We start from the raw sequence: 16,521 nt of genomic DNA, 5'->3' as shown, positions 1-16,521 counted from the left end.
CTGAAGATGTTCTCGCTTTATCTTATTGTCAGCTTCTGCCAAGCAGGTGAAAATTTTTAAAAAAAACACAACTTTACTGAAAAATGGTAAGCAACTTATTTAATTATATTTATTAATGTGACAAAAATAAATGTCCAAGACCAAAACATGGTGACCTTTTAATTAAAAATGCATCAATCCATCCAAAATATCTGTAGAGCATTTGTTACCGTGACAACAAAAGTAAAACAAACTGCCTATTACAACAACTTGGAGCTGGAGACTGAGCTCTGCTGCCCCCTACCTGCAGGAGTCTTTAAAATGTTTAATGTCACATGGAAAACAGTGACTCATAGACAAATGTTAATGTAACTTTATTCCAGTTTGACATATGATGATGGTGTGAGATTCTGATTCAAAGGAGGTATATTTAAACATGTCTCCTATGGAGGGATCTGAACATGTTTCCTAAGGTATACGTCTCAACTTATGGGTCGAGATCCTAAAGTGAGTCGCTGGCATTTATTTTGAAGGGGCTTAACCTCTATCATATGGAGCCATCACATCATGCTTGTATTTATTTGTTTATTGTGGATCCCCATTAGCTGTACCCTGGAGCACAGCTTCTCCCTGGGGTCCAGGATACTTATTGCAATAGGAGGCTTGTATTTGGTACGTACTATTGTCAGCATTTAATCCAATATTGTTCCATAATTGTTAGTCAGATTTTAATCACAAAAATATAAACAAACTCTTATATTGTAATGCTATTTTTTTTTTTTTTTTTCATTTGTTAAAAAGGGCACAATTAAAATAACTAATTGCTGTTTTTAATGTACCCCTACAGAGTTATGAATTACATATTTATATTCACCCATGTTGCACCTATGGGTGTGATAGATTTAACACTTGGAGGGGTAAAAATGTAACACTTTAAAGTGTAACTTACTGCTTGAATAGTGTATCTTTTTGCACATTAAAGGTGTGACTTTGTAATTTGGACAATGTTAAAAAAAATAATAATAATTTACACTGCAGGGGCTTTTAACACTGAGGTCGGTGTTAATTTGCTAGTGTCAGTCAAGAAATTGACCTAGTTTAGTCCTCAAAGAGTCGCTAATGATGAACACAGTGTTGTGTTCCTATAACCAGGGTTGGGGTCAATTGTAATTGCGTGATTGATAATTACAATTATGACTTAATTGTAACGGGAAAAATATGTTGACGTAATCCTAATTGAATTCAGATAATTGACTTTGTAATTGTAATTGGCATGGAGTTGATAGAGTCATTTACAATTTAATTAAACATTAAATATGGCTTACACACAGAGTTAACAATTATTAAAATATGTTTCATATCAAGTCTACCTGTCAATATAGCATTTTAAAAAAAATGAAATTGAGGACTATACTGACAGAAAATAGGCTCATACGCCCACAATAAAAATATTATAACCAATATGTTCATGGATTAGGAAGCTTAACAAGGTGACCAATAGATGAGAAACAAATTAGATTATAAATAATTTTTAGTGTATTTTACAGCTGATTTAAGACATGGGTCAAAACTGACCCGTTATCATAAGAGATGCTAACACAAGAAGGTTATGTTTTATGGGCTTATTTAATAAAGGCTCAGTAATTGTGATTAATTGTAATTGAACCTCAGTAATTGAGAATGTAACTGACTTTCGGGGGAAAAAAATATTTTGATTTTAATTGTAATTGGGGAAAAAATGATGGTCACCGTAATCCTAATTGTGCTGTAATTGAACATAGATAATCAATGATGTAATTGTAATTGACCCCAACTCTGATTTTACAGCTGATTTAAGACATGAGTCAAACTGACCCGTTATCATAAGAGATGCTAACACAAGGGGGAGGTTGGGTTTTATGGGCTTATTTAATAAAGGCTCAGTAATTGTGAGTGATTGTAATTGAACTTCAGCATTGAGAATGTAATTGACAGTTAGGGGGAAAATAATTGTAATTTTATATGTAATTGGGAAAAATGTTGGTCACCGTAATCGGAATGGAGTTGTACATGAAGGCGTAATTGTATTTTTAAAAAATGTAATTGACCCCAACCCTGGCTGTAACCGTGTGTGTGTGTGTGTGTCAGTGGTTTCCATAGACAGACCAGTGTAACTAAAGTCCTAATGTGTAACTGTAACATGTTCTACAAGCCACTGCCACTGCCCTCCACGTCGTCCACCTCTGTGGAGCGTTTCCTCAGCACGATGTTCCTCCTGCTGCTGCTGCTGATCTTCTTGGCCTGACACGGGGCTCTGTACTGGGGCAGGCCGGCCTTGGTGGTGTCCAGCTCCTCGGGGTCGTCCTGCGTGGCCCTGAGGGCGGCCATCACGTCTCTGTCGGAGGGGCTGAGGGTCAGACAGCCACAGGGACGGCCCCCTCCCACCGGGTCATCCTCCACTGACACGAAGGCGTCGCCCCAAAGTGTCTCACACAGGTCAGTGCCGTGCTGGAACATCTGGAGAACACAGTGACAGGTTTGACCAACTCATCACATGAATGTGCTTTGGTTACTTTGTTACTAATTTGTCCATTTAATATGTGAGAACCAGGGTTGGGGTCAATTACACTTTTTGATTATAATCAAGTCTTCAATTATACATTTTCAATTACTTTTTTTTTTTTAACTTTGTCTGCACATCCATGTTCAATTACAACTCAATTTATGATTACCGGAGGTGAAAGTAACTGATTACAAGTACTTGTGTTACTGTAATTGAGTTGTAAATGGTTACTATCTGGTTCTATCTATCTATCTATAGCAAAGATTTTCTGTCTGTCTGTGTGTCTGTGGCTCAAATATCCCTGCAAATCAGTCTCAGATTGACCTGAGACTTTCAACATGGCTGCTGCTTGGTTCAAAGGTGTGCAATGTCAGATTTGTTAGAACTGCAAAGATACCGTTAATGAATTATTTCATAAAATTGTTGTAAATGCAGCTTTGAAAACCGCTCAATGTTGACAGGTAGTCATAATGGTAACTCGGGATAAGTTGACAGCTGCGTAGAACCTACATGAGTGACTGCACAAAGGGCTTTAAAAACGACTAAATATCCTAAAAAAAAAAATGAAAAGTTAATATTGACCAACAGGTGTCCTCAGTGAGCAATGTGAGTAATAATAATTAAAAAATAAAATGTGCTTTCACTATATTTATGTAGCTTATGTTATAGTTATTATATTATATATTATATTATGCTCTGCACAGTTTATTTAGTCAACTAGCCACATACACACCTCGCTCTCTCTCTGATAAAATTTTAGTACTATTTAATTCAACTACTTTTTACTTGTACTTGAGTATTTTATGAATGACACTTGTATTTGAGTAAAATTTTACTCTTTACACCTCTGAGATAAAGTAAGAATGACTTCCTCTGAGTCACAATAATTTTGCATTGTCTGTGGCTTTTATTTTGACACTTCTTTGAGTAAAATGAAAAACTTCTCCTGGAGTTTACTACAGCACAAAAAATACCTTTTTTTTTTTTAATGACAGTTTATTTTTTGGTGAATGTAAAACATCTGACTGATATTTTATTTCCTACCTTACATTTTGCCTGTCCCACTTTAAAACATTGAAAGTGTCTATTCGTACGGTTGCAGTCGCGACAACCCCCGATGCTATTGGTACGTTGAAGTACACGTACGTACGTAGCGTCTTAAGGTTAGGTTTAAGTTATAACCCTATATTGCAATAATTTTTAGGGTTAGGTTTAGTCCTAGTCACATGATACACAAAAGATAACAGAGGCAGTATATAGAATAGGAAATGTGACACTGGAATCTAAGAAATATATAATCCACTGATTCTGCTTTAATGTAATACAAAATAAAAGCCCAACCCTGGGTGCGTGGAATCATTCTGTATGCAGACGATGTGTCGCTCTACTTTTAAATGAATGAGCTCGTTTTCATGCTACTCCGTATTGTCTGCAGTCAGCGTTTCCTAATTCACTCTTTTCCTTTCGAGCACATTTACTCCTCCGACTCCATCCTGCAGGTACAACAGAAACTTCTCTCTGACGGTGTTGGAAACACAACCACACTGTTTGAAGGGATATCAACTGCTCAAAGTGCATCTTTTTTCATTTATTGGAGGATATTACAGAAAGCTGAGCTAATGCAGAGCACAGGGATGCACATGTTAAGAGATGCACGTACAACAGATACACTCAGATATTTGCATAATCCATCTTTTGAAACAATTGTTTCTTACATTTGTTTGCTTTCAACTTTGTCTTGGTGCAAGACAGAGATGTACAGAGAACTAATGAAGGACTTTAGTGGGAAAACCAAAATATTACATGTAAATAAGTCACTGAAGATGGAGCATTAATTTTGGATATATTTTTTGTACATTTATTAATTTAACTTTGACAGAAACCGATCTATTCTTTATACATCTGTCATCAAAAGACAGGAAAAGGACAAACTAATGTACAATACTTGTTTTATTCATGCTGATTGTCATGTTTTAAAGACTAAGCTGCGTTTTTGTTTGTTTTTATTCAACTTAGATACATTTTGGTGGAATAATTTGAGGAAATGTGCAGGATTTGGGGAAAATTAAGAGTTCTTTAAACAATTTGAGATGAAAAATGATTGCCATCATGTGATACAAGCCCGGCAAAACTGTGAGCCTATTGTGGAGATTCATTAAATTTGTGCATTTGAAGGGGTTGATATATCCACAACTGAATTATTTTAGTAATTTACACAATGATTCATGTTTTTTTCTGTCATTTTTACATTCTCCTGCGGGCCGAATTTGAAGCTCTAAAGGGCCGGATTTGGCCCCCAGGCCTCGAGTTTGACATTTGTACCTTAAAGGTACTTGTGCATCACATTGTGACCCATGAAGCAATGTCGACACGTGCAGAATGATGTGTTCTATCCTCAAACACACGGGCTTACAGTCATGGACCTATTTTCAAGATAATGCTGTGCTTTTATTTTGAAGGGCATGCCATCAAATCACACAGATCTGACACTAGAGGGCAGTAGACGCTTACTTTCCTTTACAGAACAACGTTTTCAGCATGCACTGATAAATAGATGATCAAGATAATTTTGTAAAAATAGTAGTTTTTTCTTTTTAAACTAACGTTTTTGAATCAAACACGGAATTGTTTCCAAAGTTTGTGTTTGAAAGAAGTTTAACATGACACACTTTCACAAATTGTTTCTGTAGTGTACGTGGTATTTTGTTAACCATATGTTGAAAACCTATTGTTGGTTATGACGATGTGTATCCTGATTACATACGATATATCACGATATTAAAGTAAAGTAAGACGATTATTGCATTTTTTTTTTTAAATGTATGACTTAAAAAACAACTAATCTGTAAATGTGTACACCTTCATGAGAACATTATGTACGAAATATATTTTATTGGCATATTTTACACTCAAAACATTGGCTTTAGCATGTCATGTGCCAACAAATAACATACAATCTGCCTTTGGCTTTTAAACCAACTTTGACTTTAGTGCAATTTAACAGAGTTATATGCCAAGAACAACAAATAAATGCAGAAAGTTAGTACTTTTTCTTAGATTTTATTAAAAAAAGCACAAGCTGGTCAACATGCCCAGGTTTCAGTGCACTTATTTGTGCAGTTACAACGTCTCCTGCAGTGGAAATGATTGTATGCATTTTGAACGTAATATCGTGATATATTGCTGAATCGATTTTTTTTTTTCATCACCCGTAGTCATAATGTTGTCCTACCTGCTGGTACTGGACACACGTCCCAGTGCAGTTCTGTCCTCGTGGGTCTCTGGCCCAGTTCCGAGCACACGTGTAGTCCGTCTTACAGGCCTCGAACCTGAACAAAAGACAACTTTTAACACCATTCCAAACTTTAACAGACTCACAAGCTTAGACTTCAGCTAATAATTCCAGCGAGTTCATTTTGTCTTCTTTTTTGAAAATAATATGTTAAGGTTTCATTGGTTCAGACATTTTTCTAGGAAATTTACTTCATCAAGGGGCGTGGCCAGCCTCAGAGCACTCTCATGTTGGCTACGCCCAGAAATAACTCATAAGGACAGATCTACGTAATGAGCAGATGCCTCTGAGGAAGACTAGCAGTTGGCAGTCGAAACATGTCAGGAGATTAAAGTCAATTTCTGGAAAAAAGTTGTCTGAATAAATGAAACCTTCACATATTTAGACTTTAGCTGCCAAAGCTAATAAGCTAAACAAAGGAAGAAAGGGAGTAAAAAATAAAAAACCAACAGCAAGGAAATAGAAGATGAATTAATAATGATTTACTTGTTTGTTATTGTTTATATGTATTTTTCACAATTTATCATCCATTTGTTTGTTTATTGATTCAATTCTTCGTCAGTTGTTCATTTATCAGTTCTTGTTTGTAATTTAATTGGTTGATTCTTTCATTCTTTCGGGGATCTTCTCATGTCGTGACCCTCACCACTCGCTGCAGAAGCTGTGGCAGAGCGGCACGGCCTGGATGTAAGAGCGTCTCTGAGGGTGAGGCCATCGGCCGGCGTCTGGAGAGCAGCGATGGAAGCAGGAGACACGCTTCAGGAAGCTTTCACACCTGTGAACAAAGACGTAATCTTCACTAACATCCTCATCGGACATATAAAGGTCTGCAAGGATTCATAATCTGTTTTATTATTATGGGATACCATGCACCCCTCGGTCTAATTTTGTGAAACCAAAAACAAATCACCCAAACTTTGGAATTCAAGTAGTTGAAAGTAGCGTGAAGAGCCCAACATAACACATAAAATAACTTCAAAAACACACAAAACCAGAGCATAATGTCAATAAAATTAGGCTACACAAAGTAACAATGAAAAATGCACAAAGACATCCCAAAATACTCAAAATAACTAAAGAAAAATCTCAAAACGATTCCAAAAAACATAGAAATCAACAACAAAAATTTTAACATTTGTTTTGGAGTTTAGGGCCACATATCTACCTTTATATTATGAAGTTTTTCTCGTTGTAAATTTCATACTGTGCCAAATCTTTGTGTGGGCCAGATTCGTCATTCTGGCGGACCAGATTTGGTCCGTGAGCCTTGAGTTGAAAACACCATGAAAAGATTTGCAACACAGCATTTTTTTTTTAATTTTCAAGTATGAAGTTAAACCTTTCAAAAGAGTCGGTTGAATTAAATTATTGCAGCACAAAGTTGAATATTTTTTGCTGCAATTATTCCATAAAACAACTTCAAAATCTTGACAATCTTGAGAGTAAGTTCTGGAAAAGCTTTCTTTTGAAAGGTCTATTTTATTGTTTATTTTGCCCTGGCAAAATGTAGACTATGATCATTTAGTGGGTGTTAACTCCAGGCCATATGTGGACATGTAGGACTTACTGTGCAGTCAAAGACCCACACTTGTCCCAGGAATCACTCCTGTGTTCTGCAGAGGGAATGTAGGAGAGCTCCTGGATGTGCTCCTGTTTACAGCAGCTGTCTGTTTGCACAGAAGACAGAAAATAAAATCACTGACAACAACTGTTTATGTTCCCTAAGCATGTCCCTCGCTGCCTTTTAGTCGCTGCTTTCTGTGCTTTCCTGCAGCAGGTGTCCTGGATGAAGAGGAAGGCTAAAAGTTTCATTATCGGAATAATCGGATCAGTGAGAGAATCAAATTATCCCTCAAAGCAGAAAAACGACACTTTTCACAAGGTGACTATAGGTTTGTCACGTTCTTTGTCCTGGAAATATGAACATGGTCATCCTGGGTAATGATCAATGAGTGCTGAGAGATGGACTTAGTTTTTCTGCACATGTGCAGCTCATTCCTCCATGTCACTCTGCTAAATTTCTGCATGTGTCAATCTTCCAAATCAGCTTTAGCTTTATTTCCAATGAAACATTCACTTTACAAGCTTTTTGCTTCAGCGTTAAGATGCGTTAAACAAACACAGACAATAGTAGAGTAACTGCATGTGATGCACATAGTGAACAGAGATGCAGCTCTCTATCATACTTTGTTTAAAGCTGTAAAATGTATTTTTTTTTAAAGTGCCAAGAGGTTTCATAATGTTTTAAATCAAGCCAAAAAGCACAAATTTAGCATATCTGACTAACTTCTCTAACAATGTACAGTTATTTTAATTATTTCGTAAACGGGAATGACCAAAACACTAACAGAGGTGTAAAGAGTACTGATATATTCTATACTCAAGTAGAAGTACTGCTACTTGATTGAAATTGTACTCAAGCACAAGTAAGTCATACATACAATAATCAAGTAAAAAGTAGCTAAATTAAATTGTACTCACTGTAAAAGTTACGAGTTACGTTCACCCCTACATTTATTTTTGGTAATAAATCTTGCCACGGTTCCCGTACATACAGTAAACATCTCATGTATAAACTTAAAAACTTAGAGACCAAATCTTGCACAGTTGGAACTTAATTTATTTTCTACAAAGGCATCTGTATAAAATAAAAGTTTGTCAAAATGTACGTTAAAGAAAATAAAGAAATAAAAACAAACCAATGAATTCAATTAAAAAAATTCTCAGGCTCTAAGTATACAGTAGCTACATTTATAAACGTTTATGAAGAAACCATGAAATGGAAATTAAAAAAAAATTATCACAAAAACTGATAATTTACTCAGTAACGGTTGGGTGTAGAAATATAATGAATTAATTTATTTATTTTAAAACGTACTTAAGTACAAGTAAAATTACTGTTTTAAAAATATACTCAAAAAAAGAAGTCATAAAAGCCACTCAGTTACAGTAACGTGAATATTTGTAATACGTTACTATCCGTAGCGAATACATGTTTGCTTCCTAAAACAGAATTTTTATACTAATTTTCTTTCCATTCAACCTCTGTTTACACATATATCATAAACTTTTAATAATTAAATGGATGTTAGAATGTTTCAGACTGTCATTACCGGATCTCGTTAGATCTCAGAAGCTAAGCAGGTCTGGGTCTGGTTAGTAGGTGGATGGGAGACCACTGACAATTCCAGGTGTCACAGTGGTATCTGTCATTGTGTCCTTGGGCAAGGCACTTCACCCACATTTCCCAGTATGAATGTAGTGTAAGAGTGAGTGTTGGTGGTGGTGGTTGAAGGGGCCGATGGCGCATCCATCAGTCTGCCCCAAGGCAGCTGTGGCTATAACAGTAGCTTACCACCACTAAGTATGGAGTAAAAGAACAATGCCCTAGTTCTGTAAAGTGCTTTGAGTGTCTATGATAAAGCGCTATATAAAATGTTCTATCCCTGGGGGAACAGAGAAATGTTTTCCAGTTGACTTACTGTCAGCGTACAGTCCACACTCGCTCAGGTGAGGCTCTGGGCCGGGCGTGGCTTTGTGTTTGTTGTCCTGGAGACACAAACCCTCAGAGCGAGTTCCTCCAACCAACACCGACACAAACATACAAATCAGGAGCAGAGGAGGGAAAGAGGCGTCCATATCTGAGGAGACGGCAACGCAGAAACTGTTAGTTTGACGTTCACATGAGTTTAAGAGCTCGCTCTAAATCTGAGGTGGAGAAAAAATCTATTTATTTATATTATTTTAAAGAAGATTTGAACGCAGAATGAGAGCTTGGTCTTTGTATGTCAGCATTGCCCAATCTAGTCCTGGAGAACCCCTGTTCTGCACGTTTAAAGTGAGGCACACACAAATAGATTTTCTTCATTTAAAGAGATTTTTTGTGTTTAGTTTTGATCGTTGTGTGTGTGTGTGTGTGTGTGCGCGCTTCAATAGTTTTTGCACACACACACGCACAAGGAGTTTTGGTTGTAAATACTGAACAGTTTAATATTTACGATTGTCAACCCCGAGCCTATTATTGAGACAAATTCATTCCTAACACACTTCAGACCAATGGATAATCCTATTGGATAATCTAATAAGACAAAAGATAATTTGGTGTTTCGCCGTCCTTAAGTCAGGTGTGTGTCTGTGTCTGTGTCTGTGTCTGTGTCTGTGTGTGTGTGTGTTTAAATGCTGCCCTGGTTCACACACTTTACTGTGGCTTGTTATTCAGCTTCCTCTGTTAGAGCTGACACCATCATTAGATTCAGTTAGACATCTAAAACATGCAGGACACGAGCTCTCCAGGATCACACTTTCCAAGACCTTAAAGTTTATACTTTGTTGTTCTTTTTCATTAAACCCAATTTAAGTAATGGATTTAATTTTAACTACACTACTGGATGTGAAAGGCGGGGTTTGATTTGTCTTGAAAATGCTACAGGCCAAAAAATGGGCCAGAAGTGGCCCTTGGGCCGCAGTTCAAGACTACTGCTCAAAATAAGGTTTAGTAATGTTGATTATATGTAAATAATAGCATAAGATAATAGCATGATGATGCCAGAGGAGATGGACATGTGCTATAAACAGCAGAAGCTGCGTCACTGTCGTCTTCTCTACATTAGCAGTGATTTGCAGAAGTGGGACGTGCACGGCTCAGGATGCTCAGCTCAGTAGGAGCTCTGCATGGGGTGACCTAGTAGTCAGGGTGAGGATAATTAGCTGAGACTGAGATGTGTGTGTGTGTGTTCAGTCTGCAGGGTTAGGGCCAATGTCTCACCTACATAACACAAACTAAACAAATCTGTCCTTGGTCAGATCCAGCACTAATTACACGCCCTCACTCACCTGGGACATAAGTATTACTGTCCATGTTGTTATCGTGCTAATGTTTATTATTCTTTCAAATCCTGAACAATTGTTTTGATGCATTCAACTCAGCATTTATCTTTTTTTTTTTTTTTTTTTTTGAATCATTCATGTCGGTTGAATAAGAAATACGCAACAATAATATGACTTTTGTGTTGAAAATATGAACTTTTAATACCATAAGTTATCATTTCTTATTGTGGTCTTTCAGCAATGGCAGACTGTTTTAATTATATTTGAATATTGCTTTTTAATTGTTAATGCTTGTTCATGTGGATTTGTTGGATTTTTTTTTTTACAAATTCTATATTTTGATGGCGCTTTGAGATGACTTTTGTTGTAATTAGCACTATATAAATAAAGTTTAAATTAATTAAGTATCGTGGTATAATAAAAAAAAAAGTTAAATTACCCATTAAAAATTATTAAAAATCAATAAATCAATGAAGTTTTGCTGTTAAATTTTCCTATTGGAAATAACAGTTTTTTTTCCTGTTCAACTGTAAAAAAAAAAAAAATTAATAGATGAGCTAATAAAAAAGCATCTGCTAAATGAAATTTTAGAATTAAATAAATCAAAAAAGTCTACATTGTGGAAAACAAAGATAGAATTAATAAATACGTACATTAAAAATAACATTCAAAGAATTATAAACCACAAAAATAAAGAATTCGGTCCATTGCTTACAATCTAATTCAATGCAATGGCCCAGTTATTAATTAGCTCAAACACTCAGGAGCAGCTCCACAAGAACAAAGCAGTAAATTAAATTCTGTTACTGTAGATTTATATAAGAAATATATCTGCTCAACACTCAAAATCATGACATGGCATTAAAGTGAACAAGCAGTTGCTTAAAATCTTATACGATTATGAAATTAATGCATTTCTTTGCCTTTTTGTCACTAGTCAGTCCAAAGAGCTTATATTGTTGTTGTTGTTGTTTACCTGTTGTTGGTTTACAAGCTTCCTGTTGTTGATCGGTGCGTTCTGCTCATCCGCTCCTCACTGCGTTGTCGTATTGTGTTAATGTGTGTGCTGCTGCAGCCTGGATTTGGTGTGTGTGTGTGTGTGAGTGTGTGTGTCTCTGTGGATGTGATCTCTGCTTGCTGCTAGTCACTGGTTTACATGAAGGACACTGCTCGTCCTCCTCCCTCTGTGTGTGTGTGTGTGTGTGTGTGTCTCGCTCCCTCCCTGGGAATCATCCCTCCCCCCACTCTAGATTTGAACACACAGAGAAAGACTCCTCACTAATCTCCCAATAGCATGTTCACCAAATCCCTCTTGTTGACAGCTTTCTTCCCCCTAATGTATTAGAAGCACTGCAGTGTCAACACCCCTCTATCACAGGTCAGTGATGCCCTTGTCCTGTATTCTCAGCAGTTCGTGTGCCGATGATGATGAGTCACACACAGAGTCACACAAACATAATGGGATCAGGGCTTTTTTTTTCCAGAGGACAAGGTTGGATAAGCAGTTGTGAAGGAGATTTGATACTTGCATGTTCTGCTGAGGATGGAGAACACGCATCTCTGCAGAACAAAACAAAATTCTGCTGCAAAAACCCTGCAGACTGTTTTATAATATCAGATGTTTCTCATATGAATACACAACTCCACATTTGGACTCTCTCATACAGACCCACAGGTGTTTGCACCATTTAGTTATGACTGTACATTAATGATTGTACGTCACATCCTTTACCAAGGGGTTGGAAGACTGTCCTACCCAACTTTATACAGTTCTCTCTGTATTTCTCATTTATAGAAGCTGTCATATTTCATAGACAAGATGGTGGCGAGACCAGGTAATAAAAGACAGACGGGATGACAAGAGAAGACAAAACATTATTGTCGAGATCAGACAAAGGCAGGGCAAGAACAAAATGGAAAGGATCAAAACTAGACATGATAGATGAGACGAGATGAGATAATTGAGATGAAGCTAGACGAGAGAGATGAGAAAATTAAAATGCTAGACGAGAGGGATGAGAAAATTAAGATGAAGCGAGATGAAAGAGATGAGATAGTAAAGATTAAGCTAGATGAGAGAGATGAGAAAAGTAAGATGAAGCTAGACATAGATGAGAAGGATGAGAGAATTAAGATGAAGCTAGATGAGAGATATGAAAAAATTAAGATGCTGAATGAGAGGGATGAGAAAATTAAGATGAAGCGAGACGAAAGAGATGAGATAGTTAAGATGACGCTAGACCTAGACGAGAGGGATGACAAAATTAAGATGAAGCGCGACAATAGTGATGAGAGAATTAAGATGAAACTAGATGAGAGAGATGAGATAATTAGGATGAAGCTAGACTAGAGAGATGAGAAATATAAGATGAAGCCTGACGAGAGAGATGAGAGAATTAAGATGAAGCTAGACGAGAGAGATGAGACAAATAAGATTAAACTAGATGCAGTGACGTGCCGTGTGCACTAGGGTTGGGTAGGCAGGACGTTCTAAATCGAGACAACCAATGTCAACACCAATGACAATTTCATATGTTTCTGCTGGCAAGTGTTAATTCAATTCAATTCAACTTTATTTGTATAGCACAATTTACAACGAAGTCATGTCAATGCGCTTATCAAAATATAAAATTCATAATAAAGAAAAAACCAAACAAGATCCACATGAACAAGTATTTAGCCATCTAACAAAATCAACGTAGTAAAACACCATCAAAGACACAATCAATTATTTAATATACTGTAGCCTCCATACTCTCCCAACAAGATATATCTTATGACAATGAGCTGAGACAAGATGAGATCAAGGAAATGACCAAACTGTTGAGTCTGTGAATAGGGTGTTTGTTGCAACGAGTCATGTTGATGTTGGTCATTCAGAAAAATGCAATACAACAAATTTAACAAAAATGAAATCAATACTGTGCTGTTGAAAGAAATAATAATAATTAAATAAAGTAAGACACACAAAGGAACACTGCAAACATTAAAGCCAGAAAATACTGTAAGAAGAAGGAACGAAAAACACTGAAAACATGTTGAATATTTTACAAATGTACCTCATTGAAGTGTCCATCACCTGTTTAAAGAATAACTAAACCCCTGCTTTCTCCTGATCTGCCATAAAGAGGGATTTTTTTTAAAAATGCCCTGATTATGGGCGGGGCTCCTGGAGCAGTTAAGACACGCCCAGTCTTTACTATAACAATCTATGCTATGTTAACTAGCTACCCAATACTCAATGTTCCTCTGTTCACTCTTCTCTCAAAACAACCTACTCACCACAGATCGTAGAGCCAACAGGTGCTAGTTTTCATAAAAGGGGCGGGGCTGACTGCTTGTTTGTGATGCAAGATGGTCCCAAAACATCACATGATCTTGTTCTCAGCCAATAGCAAAAATCAATTGTAATAGCTAGGTTTCAACCCATAGAGGACAGTCACTCCGACTTTTTACAACAACATACGACAAATTCAAATACTTTGACTAAAATGTTGAGAGTTGGGCCAGGATCAGTCAATGGCACTAATTCATACCCAAATACATTTGTAATCACCAAAAAAAAAAAAAAAATGGTTTTGGAGTTTAGTTACTATTTAAAAATCAGTATAGAGTGGCTGTAATCAGGCCTTAGAGCAGATTTAATCAATGGCAGGCCAACCTGAACCCACAGTTCAGGTTATTATAGGATAAAGCAGGCAGTTTTCAGTGCGTACTGCTCCTGGTTTTTAATCTTGCCTGCTCTTAGATGCCTTGTGCCAAACTAATCCCTGGCTGGGTGAATCGCTCCCTGAATGCCGTCCCAAGCCTTTTCACCACACACAGCAGATGGAGGCTACTCCTGTGGCCTAGATCTGCCTAAAACGGGTGACATGTCTTAGACGTAATTGTTTTTGGCAACAAAAGCGTGAAGAGACAGTAGGAGGCAAGCTGGCCATCAAATGAACACGGAGATGAAAAGCGTCTCAGTATGGAATGGACACACACACACACACACACACACACACTGTGAGAGATGAAGCAGGGAATGAGGGCCCGGTCAGGCACCGCTGCTCACCAGGCTGTTTCATAAGGCCTGAGGGTCATGGCTACAGAGAGCTATATTTATTTCCAGGGAAAAAGGGGGTGGAGGAGACAAACAGCTCCTGGTTTGTTAATTAGAGGAAGAAAAACAATATTCTTTGTGCCACAGCTATTTGTGGAACGTAGGCAAGGGTGGACAAAGCAGGCCATCGCTGCTTTCATTCATCAGGGTTAACTGTATTTCTCAGCCTTTGGATTTGCTCTCAGCAACAGGAAGAGAAGATTCACTCACTCACTGTAATACATTTCCAACAGAGAGACTGTCTTTGGTTTGACTTTTACACCAGTGGTCCCCAAACACCGGTACTGGTCTGTGCAGTGCCGGCCCTAAGCAATATGGTGCCAGGATTGGGGTCAACTATAATTGTAATCATGTATTTGGTAATTAATTACAATTATAATCATAATTGAAAAAAACATATTGCTGTTGTAATCGTAATGAAATTGTAATTGTGTTCAGATAATTGACTTTGTAATTGTAATCGGCATGAACGTTCTATAGAAACTGTCAATTACATTGTAATTAAACACAAAACTGGGGAACCATGTTACATATGTAGTTATCAATTATGAAAATATCAAGTTTACCTGTTGAGCAGTGTTTCTCAAATGGGGGTACGCATACCCCTAAGGGTACGCCATGGCAGTACAGAGGGTACTTCAGAGCGATAGAGTGGAAAACTAACAAATGAAAGCATTGAAAAGATGGGATTTATAATGTTTATTTTTAGAAAAAAAAATGATAATCGTACTAATGATGACGGTAATGATCTTGATTAGAACATGAACTGAAAACACAAGAGTCAGTCTTGGTTCCACACTAGGCAGGAGATGACTGGAAATGATAGAAATGAATCTATTCAGGAGGCACTAAATACTGTTTCATTCCACTTTTTTATAAAATGAAATTCTTCTACATGTTATCACTCATTCCATAATTATGCTCTACAATTTTTTTTTCATAGTATCCTGAGCGAAATGTTGTAGTCAGACAAAAGGGGGTACCTGGATTCAGAAATAAGAGAAAAGGGGGTACTTTAGCCAAAAAAGAGGATCATTTTACTATTTAAAAAGAATTTGAAATCGAGGGGTAAACTGACACAAAAAAGGCTCAGACGTCCACATAAAAAAATATTTATACCAATATTTTCAATGATAAGGAAGCCATAACAAAGTAGACAAGAGATGAAAAACAAATTGGTTATAAGATATGATTTGTCATATTTTTAGTGTATTTTACAGATGATCCAAGACATGGGTTAAAACTGACCCGTTATCATTAGAGATGGAGAAAGACAACACGAGAAAGGTTCAATTTTATCCTCTTGTTTATTAAAGGCTTAGTAATAGGGATTAATTGTAATTGAGAACGTAATTGTAAATGACTTTCAGGGGAAAAATAATAATAGTAATTGTAATTTGGAAAAAAAACGCAGGTCAGCGAAATTGAGTTGTAATATATAATGGATAATTTAAAAAAAATATTGCAATTTTAAAATGTAATCGACCCAAACCCCGTATGGGGACCTTAGCATGGTTTTAGGTCAGGCCAGGGGTGTCAAACTCATTTTAGTTAAGGGACCAAATATAAAGTTAAACAATAATTTGCACTTCGACTTATAAATGATACATAAAGTATGTAAGGCGCTGAAAATATCCAAGCAATAAGTGACAGATATCAGGATTTTCTTTTTTTTAATTTTATTGTTTTTGTGACAAATTGTTATTTATTTTTGGGAAATTATGAGAAGTAATTGCAGGTAAATTGAGTCCTTTGAACAATTTGATATTTAAAATG

The 16,521-nt window shown here is 36.7% G+C and overlaps 1 protein-coding gene across 1 annotated transcript; it reads right to left on the bottom strand.

Annotated features, from left to right (window-relative positions):
- Nucleotides 1–1,879: 1,879 nt before the first annotated feature.
- Nucleotides 1,880–11,861, bottom strand: rtbdn (retbindin). Its single transcript, XM_028455561.1, has 6 exons — nt 11,617–11,861; nt 9,296–9,454; nt 7,381–7,480; nt 6,460–6,588; nt 5,754–5,850; nt 1,880–2,475 (listed from the first exon to the last, which is right to left on the bottom strand). Exons 2-6 carry the CDS (start codon nt 9,450–9,452, stop codon nt 2,164–2,166), a joined length of 795 nt encoding a protein of 264 aa, XP_028311362.1. The 5' UTR covers nt 9,453–9,454; nt 11,617–11,861; the 3' UTR covers nt 1,880–2,163.
- Between the last annotated feature and the right edge of the window lie 4,660 nt (nt 11,862–16,521).

The sequence above is a fragment of the Gouania willdenowi genome, chromosome 8 (assembly GCF_900634775.1).
Source record: "Gouania willdenowi chromosome 8, fGouWil2.1, whole genome shotgun sequence".
Lineage (NCBI taxonomy): Eukaryota > Metazoa > Chordata > Actinopteri > Blenniiformes > Gobiesocidae > Gouania > Gouania willdenowi.
The sequence above is the reverse complement of the archived record's forward strand: the minus strand, read 5'-3'. Positions and strand labels throughout refer to the sequence as shown.

Coding starts and splice junctions, on each gene's coding strand:
- rtbdn (XM_028455561.1), bottom strand. CDS start 9,452: ATGGACGCCTCTTTCCCTCCTCTGCTCCTGATTTGTATGTTTGTGTCG. Junction 7,481..9,295: donor GTGTGGACTGTACGCTGACA/GTAAGTCAACTG, acceptor CTGTGCAAACAG/ACAGCTGCTGTAAACAGGAG. Junction 2,476..5,753: donor CGTGTGTCCAGTACCAGCAG/GTAGGACAACAT, acceptor TGTGTTCTCCAG/ATGTTCCAGCACGGCACTGA.